At 35.3% G+C, this 15,323-nt stretch overlaps 1 protein-coding gene and 2 non-coding genes across 3 annotated transcripts; all 3 read left to right on the top strand.

The window, feature by feature from the left end:
* Positions 1–14: 14 nt before the first annotated feature.
* Positions 15–4,030, top strand: LOC133191401 (uncharacterized). The gene is made up of 3 exons (XM_061327155.1): positions 15–148; positions 1,925–2,235; positions 3,179–4,030. The coding sequence occupies exons 2-3, from the start codon at positions 1,947–1,949 to the stop codon at positions 3,337–3,339; spliced, it is 450 nt and encodes a 149-aa protein (XP_061183139.1). The 5' UTR covers positions 15–148; positions 1,925–1,946; the 3' UTR covers positions 3,340–4,030.
* Positions 4,031–11,295: 7,265 nt separating this feature from the next.
* Trnap-ugg (transfer RNA proline (anticodon UGG)) lies at positions 11,296–11,369 on the top strand. The gene has a single exon. It is a non-coding gene; the product is annotated as a tRNA-Pro (tRNA).
* A 159-nt stretch (positions 11,370–11,528) lies between these two features.
* Positions 11,529–11,602, top strand: Trnap-ugg (transfer RNA proline (anticodon UGG)). Its single transcript has one exon. It is a non-coding gene; the product is annotated as a tRNA-Pro (tRNA).
* The last annotated feature ends 3,721 nt before the right edge of the window (positions 11,603–15,323 follow it).

The following is a 15,323-nucleotide window of genomic DNA, read 5'->3' as shown; positions in this document are numbered from 1 at the left end:
GCACCTGTTCGCATGCGCACTTAGCCTCCAGTTCATTCACTTCCGCTTCATTTCCGTTTTACCTGTATGGTTTGAAAATAATGTAGAAAATTAAAATTTACTAACCATATAACAAAGCAAATGTGAATAGACCTCAGGACCAACAAAGGTAAGCTGTGAACAAGGTTTTTTTTTTTTGAGAAACTTTGAAAAAGAAATGCTTTTATTAAACAATATGACAAATCCAGGTAATCAACACATTCCAATTCCGCATTGCATGTTGTAAATAAGAATAAGTTGGGACCTTGTTAGCAACGTAGATGGAATTGTACCGTGAATATTGAATTTTCTTAAACTTATAAAAGTTTATGATTTGATAGAACATTGATTATAAGCATGATGGGTATGTTACGGTTTCAAGACAACATATTACTTATAGTTGCTTCGTGTAAATCATACAGCCCCCTTGGAATTTCTTAATTCTTCTACATCATGACTATAATAACAATGGAATAAATGCTACACCTTCACACTTCATTATGTTTTCTTTATAAATTGAATGCAGATAATTTTAAAGAAGTAAAAGCCTGAGGAGCAGAGAAACTTGATTGATTTTATACAAAATTTAATATTTTTAATTATGTAAACATAAAATTTGTATTTATGTTCATGTCAGATTATTGTGTAAATAAGTCCCAGCCACTTTTCCTTGATGACAGTGATTTAACCTTCAATATCTCAAACCTTTGGATAGCTTGAAGTTTTTCCTTGTAAGACCGTAGAACATTAACTGGCAAAATTGGAAATATGCAGCTTACATCATTTCCATCTGTTACATTTGAAATGTTTAATGATAGACAATGAAATGGGTGGGTACAATTTGACACAGACGTCTGAGAAAAAAATGGTTTGAAATTCTAGTTTGAAATTATTTTCAATCCACCTGAGCTGTTTTCAAATGCAAAGTGTGAATGTATGATCCAAAAGACAAATATAATTTCAATTCCCATATACATGTTGTTTGGAATTCATATGAGTTTTAAGCCTATAATTTTAAGGAAACGTTAAAGGCATAAAGACAGAGATTATTTTAGAATATTTTTTCAGGGGACATCAATTTGATTCTAAAAGGGGGGTGTCAAAAGTCTAGTCAGACCATGCCTTCACATGACAGAGTATATTTATTTCTAGGATGACAAAAGCTTTTTTTTTTTAGCTTTGTCTTCACTGAAAAATGTTTGACAAACAAAAACAGAAAGGGGTTTTCCAAACTAAAAGAAAACTTTCTTATTTATTTCCAAGATCGTTCAGCCCCCCTCCAACCCCCCCCCCCCCCCCCCCCAGCACACACATACATATATCAAACAGAAATTAAATATTTGTACCATTATATTTCTTTAAATACACTGGACAGAAATCCTGATTTATATAAATTTCAGACTATTCTGAAATTGAAATTATATGTCTTTTTGGTTAGTCAGTAACACCGTGCATTCTAGCATAGCTGAGGTTGATTGAAAATGAATTTCAAACTAGAATTTCAATCCAATGTTTTTTCGGACGTCCGTGTTGAATTGTATCCACCCATTTCATTGTCTGTCATTAAACATCTTGATTGTAACAGATGAAAATGACACAAGCTGCATATTTCCAATTTTGCCAGTTAATATATGTTCTGCGGTCTTATCATCAAGTTTGAGATAACGAGGTTTGACATGTATATAGATAGGTAACACTTTCATCAAATTATATGAAGTGGCATGTTGCAGATTTTCACTATTTTTGCAGTTTATTATGTGCAACATTTGAACTTTATAACAGATATAAGGTCTATATGCCAGAAATTGCAGGGGTACACATATTGCATACAAACTGTACAATAATATGTAAACTTATTCTGTATTGTAATGATTATGTAAAATTAGTGTTCCTGCTTCTTTTTTAGACCTCATTAATTAGCTGTCGTCATGTCACAGTACTTGGCACAGCCTAGAGGCTATGCCTCTGAGTCGGAGACAGGGAGCATGTACGAGCTGCGGCAGTACCCCTCTTACTACTCCTCCCAAGCGTCCATCACTCCTTATGGTAGCCATAAAAGTTTGTTGTCTATGTACACCCCCTCACAGGCTTCTACATTCCTCCCTATTGTCCAGAAAGCCCCCAATCCGGAGAAGAGGCCAGATGACCATTTCGGAATCGCTATGCTGTCCGTGTTCATCAACCCAGTTTTTGGAATAATTGCAATTTTTCTTTCACGTAAGATATTAACAGTAAATAAGTTTCTCTTAACTTGTATAAAGGGAACATTAGATTAATCTGTTGAACTCCTGATAAATTGCAATGCTGTTTTTTTGGAAAGGATAACTTTAAAATCTACTTCAGCCTCTTGCATGACCAATTATTCTAAACAAGTAGTCTTTACATTACTTCTGTCTAATAACATCTCTGTAAAAAAAAAAAGGGGGGGGGGTTGGCTAATAGTAGGGTTTGACACTAACGCTCGCCTGCTAGAATGGGACAACTGAAAAATGATGTCAGACTTCTAAACATTAGTCATCCAGCTTGTCCCAGGAATACTGAAAATTTAGATACTGCATACAATCACTTTAAGCAATTATAAAGATTAACCTATGCTTTTACTAATATCAGGGTATATTACTTGAGGTCTGTCTGTTCTTCTGACTGCCATTCTGTTTGTGGGAAATCTCTTAAGAATTAATTTAGCTTCTGCAACAAAATTTTATAACTCCTTAGGACTGAAAGAAGACCACTATTAATGTTGTGGTAAAAAGGTCAAATGCCAAGGTCTATTCTGTCATAAAATCTGTGACCCAGTGTATGTTGGATTTATGTACATTGTAACTTCTTAAAAAATAAAAAAACCCTTGACGGTTGGTTGAAACCAAATCATATATTTTCAGTGCCATTATTGACTCAAGGTCAATGCACATATAACGGGTAGCTATACATGTACTTCATGTGTGATGTCACACATTAAGTGTTTGAATTTCTACATTATAAAGCTGAAAAGTTTTAAATTATTATAACAACATAATTTTATGAAAATACAATGTATTACCATATGACAAATCAGTGATGGACTATAATTTATTAATTAAAATTTAATTTTACTATGCAAACTCTAACTTAACAAAAATCAATTTTTATATGTCATGTACATAAATATCTTTTCTTTTAGAAATGTCCAAAGACTACTTCAACAGATGTAAATATATAAAGGCATCAAAGTACGGATCATACGCAAAAGGCACAGCCATGGGCGGAATCATTGTCATGCTTGTCGTTCTCGTCCTGATTGTAGCACAAGTCCTGCATTATCAAATGAAATTCTATTATTAGAGGCTACTGGAGTTCTTTTATATGAGTTCCACTCATCCTGTATTTGTTTTCCGGCAGTCTTTATTTATTTTCGTTCTGATGTTAGATTTATTAGTCCAGATGAACAATATTTGGAGTGATTTTATAATTAAAGAGACTCAAATATGTACACTGTGTGGAACATATACCCATAAAAAATTTACTTTGTCACAGGTTAAGTACAATATACACATGAGAAATATTACACAACAGTCAGCATTTGTGATCTGTAATTATCAGTTTAAAAAGGTTGTTGAAGATTTTTCTAAACAAGAGCATTATATAATGGTTGAAAAACTTTCATATAGCTTTTAGTTTATCAAGTGGTTAAGGGACAAATATATACCATGCATTTTAGCTCGGTGTTATTCAAATAAGCAATTTCCTACTGTTCAGGACCTTTTTTTTTTTTTTTTTTTTTTTAACAAGAGAATGTTTTTTTCTCCTGGTTCATTTATGGATTGAATTATTTTTTTTAAATCATACATTTGTTTCATACCATTTTTATTACACTCATATATGTAAATGTATGCATAAAAGTCATGATTTTTTACACTGTATATATCAGGTGATTATTATTGTTTAGATTGTAATTGCATTTTGCTTGAATGTTATGCTGGCCAATATATTTGTAAGGAATTGATCAAATTTTTATATTTTGTCCCATAGGCTTTTAAAAAAATTTAATGTACATTTAATTTTTTTTTTTAATTTGGTGATATAACACAGAAAAAAGTCCTTAAATTTGCAAAATGTCTGTTTTGTAGGACTTGTAAATATCTTTTATTTTTTACATTCAGAGTTTTCTATTTTATCTTACTCCCTTTTGTAATCCTATCATTATATATAGCCCTCTCAATCCAATGACCAAAGCAAAAAAAAAAAACATAAAGGAAAGTGCTGTATAATTTTAACAATTGTCATATTTAAAAGAGGAAAAAACAGTATATAAGAAACAAAATGTATCGTAGATTAATTAGATACCATTTGTCAAAATATGAAAACTAATCAATTTGTGCATTTCACAGTGTCAAAAATTATACAACAATTTTTCTTATGTGGTAAATAATATATTTTGTTTATGTGCACACGCATCATAAGAGTTATGTGACAAGGATAGATCTGTATTTTCTACAAAATAGTTTAAAGTTAATGTTCTGTCACTGCATATATTTATCGTAAGTTCAGAAGTTGATGCACAATAGTTCTTCAATGTGACTCAGATGAAAAATAAGGGAGACAACTTTTTCCATTTTATTTCTATGTAAATGTGCCATTATGTATATAAGTATCGTGGATTCAAAATGCAGAAGTAATAGATTCATCATTATATATGTATAATCCTGTTTCAATAATATATCTTTGTACAAATCATTTTATAACAAATAAATGAAAAAAATGAAATCAACAACAAATTGAATTCATTACTAGATTAATTGCCAATGGTTTTGGAATAAATGATGATATTTCTGAGTAACCTGTGAACAGATTAACCAATTACAAATTGCCATCCCTAATACAGTCAAACCTTGTTATCTAAAACTCAAGGGGACTGAGAAAAAACTCAAGATATCCGTGGGTTCGAGATATTGAGGGTCAAATACTTAAAGAAATAGGGCTTGGGACATTCGAAATAACTTTGACATAATATTCATTGTATTCGAGATATCCGTGTTCGAGAAACAGAAGTTCAACTGTGTATATATACATATATATAAATATACATATACTATATATATATATATATATATATATATATATATATATATATATATATATAATAATAATAATAATAATATATATGTATATAATTCTCTCATTAGTTAAATAGCAAAGGGGAATAACTTTTTAAAGTTGTAACAGACAAGGAGAAAATGTATGGCTAGACCAGGAATCAAACCTGGGGCCCCTGCATCACTAGTCAGTTGCTCTACTGACTGAGCTACCCAGGTCGATAGCCACGGCCCAAACCATTACATAGTAGACTAAAATTAAGTAGAGGCCTGCCCAACACAGAACACTTGACCAAGAGGTTCAGAATTTCAAAAATCTGGTAAAAATACTTTTGCTTATTAAAACTTTTCAGTCTGTTTGCCTCCTACATGCTCAGGAGCATAGAAGATTTTTAAAAGGATAATGCATTTTCACCATAGATTCAACACAGCCCTACCCTTACACCAGAACTCCTTATCAAAGGCCATGAAACAATTTTGGAAGAGGCACACTTACTAATTATATATATGTTCTTACTTTGTTTGCTTAATACCCAAGAGCAGAGAAAAAAAATTAATGGATTTCACTATATGATCAATAAAGCACTGCCCTAGACCCAGGGGCCAAATACATAGGGACAAAGAAGATTTTCAAAGAAATAATGCATTTTTCACAATATATTCAATAGAGCCCTACCCTAACACCAAAACCCCTGACCCAGGGCTATGAATTTTGGAAGAAGTATCCTTGTTCATTATAACCATGCTATTAGTTTTTCTGCTACGTACCCAAGAGCAGAGAAGAAGGTATTTAGAGAATTTATGCATTTTCACCATATAATCATAGAAAACAGAGCCCCCCCCCCCCCCCCCCCCAACACCGGAATCCCTGACCCTCTTGCCACAAATTTCACAATTTTGGAAGAGGCCCCCCTTCCTCATCATAACCATGCACAGTATATTTGCTAAATATATAGGGGAAGAGAACAAGGTTTTTCAAGAATTAAACATTTTCAGAAATAAATGTACAATTTAATTCCATCCAAGTCATTACCTTGTTATGATAGTGATATTTAATTAAGCTCTTTTGACATTAATCTTTTTATGTCCTGAGGGTTGTCTTAACCTTACCTGACTCAGAGTGGACAAGTTCTGACTCAGAGTGGGCAAAAGTTTTGACTCAGAATGGGCAAAAGTTCAGACTCAGAGTGGACAAGTTGACTCAATGTGGAGAAGTTCAGACTCAGATTGGACAGGTTTTGACTCAGAGTACACTGAATCAGACTGGGCAAGTTCAGACTCAGATTCTGGCTAGTGCTGACTTGGAGTTGGAGCATTCAGCAAGCTCAGACTCAGAGGTTGGACAAGTTCCATATCAGGGTGGACAAGTTCAGGCTCAGAGTTGACAAGGTTTGGCTCAGAGTGTCATTTTCTGACAGAGTGGAAAAGTCTAGACTCTGATTGGACAAGTTCAGATTCAGAGTTGGCAAGTTCTGACTCAATTTTTTGGACAAATTGACTCAGACTCATGACAAATTCCCACTCAAACTCAGAGTGGACACGTTCTGACTCACATTGGACAAGTTTAGACACTGAATAAGGACAACATCAGAATCAGAGTCAAGTGACTTAGATTGAACAAGCTCTGATTTAGAATGGACAAGTTCTGACTCAGAGTCAGGTAAAGTTCTATTTGTGAACAAGATCTGACTCAGAGTTGACAAGTACTGAGTCATTGTCAGGATAACTTCAGACTCAAAATCAGAACAAGTTAAGACTCACAGTGATCATTTTCTGACTCAAAGTCAGGACAATTTCAGACTTGGACTTAGAGTGGACAAGTAAATTAAGTCTAAGAGTCAGGACAAGTTCGGGTTCAAAGTGGACAGGTCCTGACTTAAAGTGGTCAGAAAAGTTCTAATTCAGAGTTGGCAAGTTTAGACTCATTGTGGACACTTTCTGACTCAGTCACTACAAGTTAAGACTCCAAATGGACAAGTGGACAAAGTTCAGATTCAGAATGGACATGTTCTTACTCAGATCGATTATGTTCTGACTCAGATAAGGCAAGTTCTGACTCAGAATCAGGGCAAGTTAAGATTCAGTTGAGCCAAGTTCTGACTCAAAGTCAGAGCAAGTTCCAACTCATGGTGAACAAGTTCAGACTCAGGAAGGACAGGTTTAGTCTCAGCCTTGTCAAGTCTTGACTAAGAGTGGACACCTTCTGAGTCAGAGTGGACAAGTTCAATCACTGAGAGGACAAGTTCCGGCTCAAAGTTGACAACTTTAGAATCAGAGTTGGCAAGTTCTGACTTAAAGTCATGGCAGTTTTTGAATCAGAGTCTGAACAGAATCAGACTCAGAGTTGACAAGTTTAGACTCAGAATGGACACTTTCTGACTCAGACAGGGCAAGTAAAGACTCCAGGTGAACAGGTTCTGATTTAGAGTTCAGAAGTTTTCACTCAAAGTGGACAAGTTATGATTGAGGGTGGACAAGTTAAAATTCAGTCTCAAGATTAGACATGTTCTGACTTAGAGAGGGCAAGTTCAGAGTCAGGTCAAGTTCAGACTTAGTCTCAGAACAAGTTCAGACTCCGAGTCGGGGCAAACTCTAACTCAGACTCGGGACAAGTTCCAACTCAGAGTGGACAAGATCAGACTCGGGATGAATAAGCTTTGGTTCAGAGTTGACAAGTTTTGACTCAGAGTAAACAAATTCAGACTCTGTGTGAAAAAGTTTGGACTGAGGGTGGACAAGTTTAGACTTATAGTTGACAAGTTCTGGCTCTATGAAATATGAAGATAACAAACAGTATTCAATCTCGAAAGTCCAATGAAACGATACAAATTTGAAGCAGAGCAAACACTGACCTCAAAATTTAAAGGTGGGATCAGGTACCATGGAGGAGTGAGCATCCCCTGCCGACCGGTCACACCCGCAGTGTGCTCCTTGTCATGATCGGGTTATAACGGAGAAATCCGTAGACAGTTCAGTGTATAAATAATGGTCTAACAATTAGTATGAAAAACGTCAGTCAGATTTTGACTCAATGATAGGTTGTATATGCTGACAAGGTCATTGTATCGACCGTAAAACTTGCGAAAAGTTGACTTCAAACGAGACTGTTTATATCCTTGTTTCATCAACTTGTTTGTCAATAGCTTGCCTCGTTTTAGAAATTGTTCATATGTAGAGCATGCTCTTGCGTATCGAATCAACTGAGAGACATAAACCCCATAGGCAGGTGACAAGGGTATATTGCTACATAAGTAAGGGAAGTAGACGATTGAAAAATTGAAGTCATCACGTTTATCATAAAGTTTGGTTGTTAGGTTACCATTAACGTCTTTTTCTAGTAAAATATCTAAATATGAAACAGATGTGTCAGAATCTGTGGTATCTTTTATTTCAAGCTCACTGGGATATATCGAGTCGACATATGAATGAAAGTAACTATTGTTAATTGATAATACGTCGTCGATATATCGAAATGTCGAGTTGAAAGCCACAGCAAGTGTTTTCTTCTTCTCACGTAGAAGCTTTTGAATAAATTGTTCTTCATATGTATACAAAAATAGGTCTGCTAATAAGGGGGCGCAATTGGTTCCCATGGGAATATGACTTTATATTTTGTTGACCATTCTAATGATTGTAATTAGATGGTCATATTTTTATGCCCCCGTATCGAAGATTTTATACACCCGTATCGAAGATTCGGGGGTATATAGTTTTTGCCTTGTCCGTCCGTCTTTCTCTCTGTTTGTCCGCAAAAACTTTCACCTTGCCAATAACTTTTGATTGGTTGGAGCTATGGCTTTCATATTTCACATGCGTATTCCTTGTGACAAGACCTTTCTTGGAGTACCATGATATTTGACCTTGGAGTTTGTCCCAGTTTGGCAAAATTTTACCGAACTTTAATCTTGGCCATTACTTTTGAACAATTGGTGCTAGCTAGCACAGGACTTTCATTCTGCACATGTTTAATCCTTGTGAGAAGACCTTTCTTTGGATTTCAACAACTTTGACCCGTTTACCGTTGACCTAGGAGTTTGACCTACTTTTGAAAAGCTTTAACTTTGGCCATAACTGGACATTTTCGGTTGGGTGAACTTCTACAGCTATCAGCGACTATGGATAGAAGTGTGGAAACCATGTTGTGCCAGAATGAAACAACTAATGCAAACAAATTATATAATCTAGTCCAATTCCTCTCCATTTTGCACACTATTAGACTCTTGTCGCCAATAAAATATCCAATATTTATCCGATGATATTTTTACAGAAATGTTTCCGGTCTTCACTAGCTCGAAAACAAGCATCACTTTTTAACACGCTTATAAATACATTTTCGCCTTGAACCACATCACTTCCTGTTGCTGAGTATTATTTCAGGAGTCTGTTATCGGCAAATCCCCTCAGATTATTCGAGGTTCATCTCTGTTCTCATACTTCCTACTTCCATAAGTTCTAAAACAATTTAATAAATTGACAGTGCATCTATTTTTTGACACCGTTTTTATTGCAGATCTTGATATGGAATATTTTTAAAGCAGGTTCTGCATAACACCGACAATCTTTTCATCTGGTTTAGCACTTCTAGAACTACAGTGTACATATGGAACTCCATAAGATTCCAACACTTTTCCTCGACAAATCTTCATCTTGTATGTAATGATAAATTCCCAAACTTTTATCAAAATTCAGTAGTTTTCTTCTGTTTCCAGGACAAAAGTATTCAAAACACTATCTAAACCTCTCTGAATTTACTTTGGATTTAAAAATATTCTTCGTCTGATTTCATGACTGTTCAGTACAATGAAAATGTTTGAAATGACATAAGCACCATGCGGTTTCATGTTCACTAGTCCATGAATAAAAAGGGGTGTTCGATTAGACTATTGTATTGTGTCACTGTTGGATATCTAAATGGGCTAGATCCTATTGTATTACAGCAAAGTTGGATATATGAATGGGTAAATATTTCTTTGGGGTCCAAAGTTGGGAATTTTTTTAAGTAAGATAAATAACTCGATGGTGTTGAATAGTTTAGGCCCTCGGAGTGAATGTTTTCTCTAAACTATTCAACATCATCGAGTTATTTATCCTTTACGTAAACCACAGTATTTCTGACCCTTAAAAATAATAAAATTAATCTGGCAAGTAGGCTATAAACGTTGGCTAGGGCTTCAGCTCACATTCTAGCTCGAAAACAAATTTGGAGTATGGCTCCAGATAATTTGTTTATAAAACTTCTTACTCAGAAGTTTGAAGTCTAGTATGTGGTCGAAATGTAGGTTATAAAACTTGCGAATAAGAGAGACGCTGAACGCTGGAGTAGGCTTTATAAAAAGTAAGCTTTACTCCGACAATGAGATACTGGGAATGCATTCCGCAAAATTTTCGAGATAGAGCCAACGTCAGGTAAAGGATGTTCATATCGTGGTTGTATGGATCTAAAAGGGTGCCCCCCACCCCACCCTCATTAAATAATTTTACACTTTATAGTAAACTACAGAAAATAAAACTAGTTTTGGATGTGTGCCTCCCAAATTAATATGTCTGATAACCTTTTTTGGCTTGCGAGGGAACAGGCACGTAGCATTAGGGAGGGGGGGGGTGCCCCCCTCCAATCTTTTTCCAAACAAAACTTTTTACTATTGAAAATGTTATTGAACATTGCCCGGTTGCACCCCCCCCCCTTTCCCAAATTTTTGTTGCAGTATAGTCAAATTCGTGTAATGTATTGGTTTATGAATAAAAATTAGTAATGAGAGAAATTGGAACCTAATTTTTTCGGATTAGCTGAAAGAGTTCATAAGGGCCTGGAATACTTTGACCATTTAAGATTTTTATTGACCCGATTCAATAAATTTTATATATATCTTTAAAGAAGGCAAGATTGTATGATATGAACTTCATCTTGTATGATGCGTAGTTCATGTTGTGAAGTAATTTTGTCAAATTAATATTTGGCTAAACGTATTCACTTTAAATCTAAGAAGAATATTCAGTCTAGAATGAGAACCCTTCTCGGGGATTGAATGAAGAAACTGACATTTACTAGAAAATGAAATAAGCTTTAGAATATTTTAATTTTTGTAATGATTGAAGTATTGAGGGTGAATATCATGTTTTTTGCTTGAATTTTTTAATAAATGTCCTGTACGTGCGTCTCTAAGAAAAACTACACTGTGGCGGTCAGACGGATTCGATCGCCGGTGGCCAGATAGCTCAATTGGTACAGCACCTGACTTGGAGATTCAGGGGGCCCGGGTTCGAATCCTGGTCTGGTCCGCTGCATTTTTCTCCTCTCCCGTTACATTTGGTGCCGTGACCAGGATCTGGAAGTGACAGGTGAGAGGCCTGCCAGGGATGAGCCTGGGTTGGAGTCTTTGGGGGCCAAAACCTTTAAGGAGGGAGGAATGTGGCGGTCAGACGGATTCGATCACCGGTGGCCAGATAGCTCAGTTGGTAGAGCACCTGACTTGGAGATTCAGGGGGCCCGGGTTCGAATCCTGGTCTGGTCCGCTGCATTTTTCTCCTCTCCCGTAACAACATCAAACTGCATTATTTTAGGTCTCCAACCACATTCAAACTAATGCAGCTGTCTGCTCAGCAGCTCGTAATATCGGTGTTTCGATTTATCATGGAAATTTAATTTAATTTATAATTCATCAATAATGACGACAAGAAATAGTAAAAAGTGTCCTCTCAGAAGACTTCATTTTTGGTCTACTAAATCGGTAATATTCAAAAGCTTTCAGGGGCTTCGAGCTTTGGTAACTTTATTCATAAATGTTTCAAAGGTTAAAAAACCCTTAGCGATGTTTGACGACTTCCCATCCCAGGTATAAAAACCAGTTTGAAATACTATGCAGTATTTTAAGTGCATAATGCGCTCCATACTAATGATCCGTACGTAGTCGCTATTTTGTAAATGTTCACCCAACCGAAAATGTCCACTAGGGATGTGCAATTTTATCGGTATACCGGTATGTCGTGATTTTTAATTGCGTGATACGTATAGTGATACGGAGATTAACATACCAGTGTTTAGGTAAATAGTTAGAAATTTCAAAAATCATTCATTTGTTTGTTCAATCTTTCAAATTACAATTATAGGAAGTGTAAAAAATGTTGAAAACGGTAAAAGAACGGCATCATAGAAGAAAACATGCGTTATATTATATTTATATGGTTAATGTCTAATGAAGACAAACTAATTCTTATAAAGCTAAGTGAATATCTTATCAAAGCTTTGAACAAAAGGCATAATGCCATGTGTTTACAAAAATGATAATTTTGAATACTTATATATACTGACTGTATGGTATGTATTTGACTTAATTGTACGTACCGTTAATACAGGTTTATGACCACATGTCAATTGCAGTTTGATATATAACCCCAACTGCTGCACCTAATGTTACTTTTATGGATTATATCATATATATGCATGTATATGTGTGTGTGTGTGTGTGTGTGTGTTTATCTGTGTGTACATGTATGTAACCTTTCATTCAGAACTTCCTATCTTTTCATTGTAAAAAGCTGCCTTCTGGGCCCAAAATTGGAAAATAAAATTAGATCTACCTAATATGTAAATAAAAAATGAAAAAGAAAGTGAAGTTTTGTTTTTCCAGCATATTTTTAGGAAAAATTATGAATATTCATTTAAAATCATTGTAAAACTTGCTTGTAAAATTATCATGATATTATCGTGATATTTGGGGGGGGGGGGGGGGTCGTGATACATGTATATCGCGTAGGGGTGCAACGATACACTAACCTCACGATACGATACGTATCATGGTATTCAGTTCACGATACGATACGTATCACGATACATGACAAGGTTAAAAAGTCTTTAAAGTTTGTATCATATTTTTTTTCAACCTTGACAGGGTTATATAAAATGTTCATATTTTTTTAATAATGATTAAAATAAAATTTTGTTTACTTGAATTGGATTGTTAGGTAGATCTTTGAGTTATGACAATTTTCTAAACCAATGATGAACATTTACAGGGAACTACGGGGACCTTTCCTAATAATCTTCCTTTTAAATTGGAATGAAAAAGGAGTTGTCATATTTCTCATGTTAACACGTTTTAGTCAACAAGACAGTGAATTTTCATCGAAATACAGAGGTGATGAAATATCGTGTATTACCAAAAAATACGTTTAGATCTAAAGGGTTTATCATTAGTCTTAACATCTATAACTTATAATCACATTAAGTCCTTCTCCGTGTTAAATCTGAGGTCTGTAAGATGCTGGAGATGAGTTTAACTTCCGTTAATGCGTTATCGGCGACCTCACGTTTTGCGCGGAAGCCATTTTTAAATTGTAAAAAAGGAAACAAAACGGACGATTCGGATAATTCTGGACCGATTGAACCGAACCGCGATATCAGTTTAGCGTATCGTGAATTGAACCGTGGAAAAATATACCGCGATATACCGTCAAACGGTTTATCGTTGCACCCTTAATATCGCGATACAAAATTTTTGGCGATACCCATCCCTAGCCATAACTTTTGAATATTTGGTGCTAGGGCTTTCATACTTCACAAATGTAATCCTATTGACAAGGCCTTTCTTTAGATACCAACAACTTTTACCCTTTGACCTTGGAGTTTGACCTACTTTTTGAAAACTTTAACCTTTGACATAACTTTTGAACGGTTTGTGCTAGGGCTTTCATACTTCACATACTTAATCCTTGTGACAAGACCTTTCTTTGGATACCAACAACTTTGACACTTAATTTGACCTTGACCTTGGAGTTTGACTTACTTTTTGAAAACTTTAACCTTGGCCATAACTTTTGAATGGTTGGTGCTAGGGCTTTCACACTTCAAATATGTAATCCTTGTGACAAGACCTTTCTTTGGATGCCAACAATTGTAATCCATTGACCTTGGAGTTTGACCTACTTTTGAAAAACTTTAAACTTGGTCATAACTTTTGAACGATTGGTGCTTTGGCTTTCATATTTCACCTGTATATTTCTTGAAGAAGGCTTTCCTTGGGCGCCATTAATTTTGTCTATTTTACCTTGATGTTTGACATACTTTCGAAAAAACTTTAACCTTTTCCATATCTATTCAATTGTTGGTTCTAGGGCTTTCATATTTCATAGGTATATTCCTCGAGACAAGACCTTACTTTGGGTACCAACATACTTGATTTGCATTTGAAAAAGTTTAACCTTTGCTACAAGTTGCCATACGGGGGCATCAGTGTTCCACAAACACATCTTGTTTGTATATGTAACACAAAGATTGCTTACAACCAGACTCAGGCCCGTAGAACGCGGAGGGGGGATTTTTCTGAGTATACTATTTTGCAGTAGTAAATTTTCCTTTAGATGCTAGTCCCCCCCCCCCCCCCCCCCCACACACACACACACACTTTTCACTTTTTTATGTTTTAAGGTCGAGCACTGACAAATTTCAGGATTCGGACGGTAAATTACCTTTTTTTTTTTTTTTGCTTGTCAGATAATTTTGGGAAGTTGCCCCCCCCCCTTTTTTGGTCAGTTTCCGTTTAAGTTTTTTTTTTTGCTTGTCAGATTTTTTGGGAAGTCCCCCCCCCCCTTTTGAAACCGTTGCTACGGGCCTGAGACTGGTGATCAATACCAATTACATTTTCACAAGATGGCAGAATTCCTTTTAATACAGGCCCCTATAGTGTGCAGGGTTGGGGCTACTCAGTTTTTCTGAGAAGTTTTTGCTGTAGTTTTGACACGTAAATATTCACTTAGACCATAAAAACCCAACCCCTACCCCAGCTTTTTTTGTAGTTAGGTCGATTTCGGGCGAATTCCATTCCTTTGGAAGAAGAAAAAAAAACAAATGCCGAAAAATTATAGAAAAGTTCCTCCCATGAAATTTAGGATTGTTGAGGTTGGACAGTTCAGGGATTTCTCTCTCTCTCTCTCTCTCTCTCTCTCTCTCTCTCTCTCTCTTTTAAGGGGGGTTACATACGTTAAATTGCCTGCTTTAAAGCTTATTATAAAGGATGACCCTTTTCTAGTTGCCCCACGGATTCTACATGTAATAGTTTTAAGATAGTTCTAGTTATAACTTGTATAATTATAAATATTTATTACACAGAAATAATAGATGTAGTTTTCTATATACATATGTAGTTTTATTAAGTAATAGTCAATCAGTATGTTAAACAAATTTAATCATACATGTAAGAATCGGGCATGTTTTTGAAAGGGGCAGTCAGGTTTTTT

This window comes from Saccostrea echinata, unplaced genomic scaffold, assembly GCF_033153115.1.
Source record: "Saccostrea echinata isolate AGI-Se365-2 ecotype Australia unplaced genomic scaffold, CSIRO_AGI_Sech_v1 ptg000023l, whole genome shotgun sequence".
NCBI classification, from domain to species: domain Eukaryota; kingdom Metazoa; phylum Mollusca; class Bivalvia; order Ostreida; family Ostreidae; genus Saccostrea; species Saccostrea echinata.
The sequence above is the reverse complement of the archived record's forward strand: the minus strand, read 5'-3'. Positions and strand labels throughout refer to the sequence as shown.

What these genes read in the sequence shown, in the direction of transcription:
- LOC133191401 (XM_061327155.1), top strand. Translation starts at nt 1,947, where the DNA reads ATGTCACAGTACTTGGCACAGCCTAGAGGCTATGCCTCTGAGTCGGAG. An exon ending in AATTGCAATTTTTCTTTCAC is followed by an intron (nt 2,236 to 3,178) that starts GTAAGATATTAA and finishes CTTTTCTTTTAG; the next exon opens with AAATGTCCAAAGACTACTTC.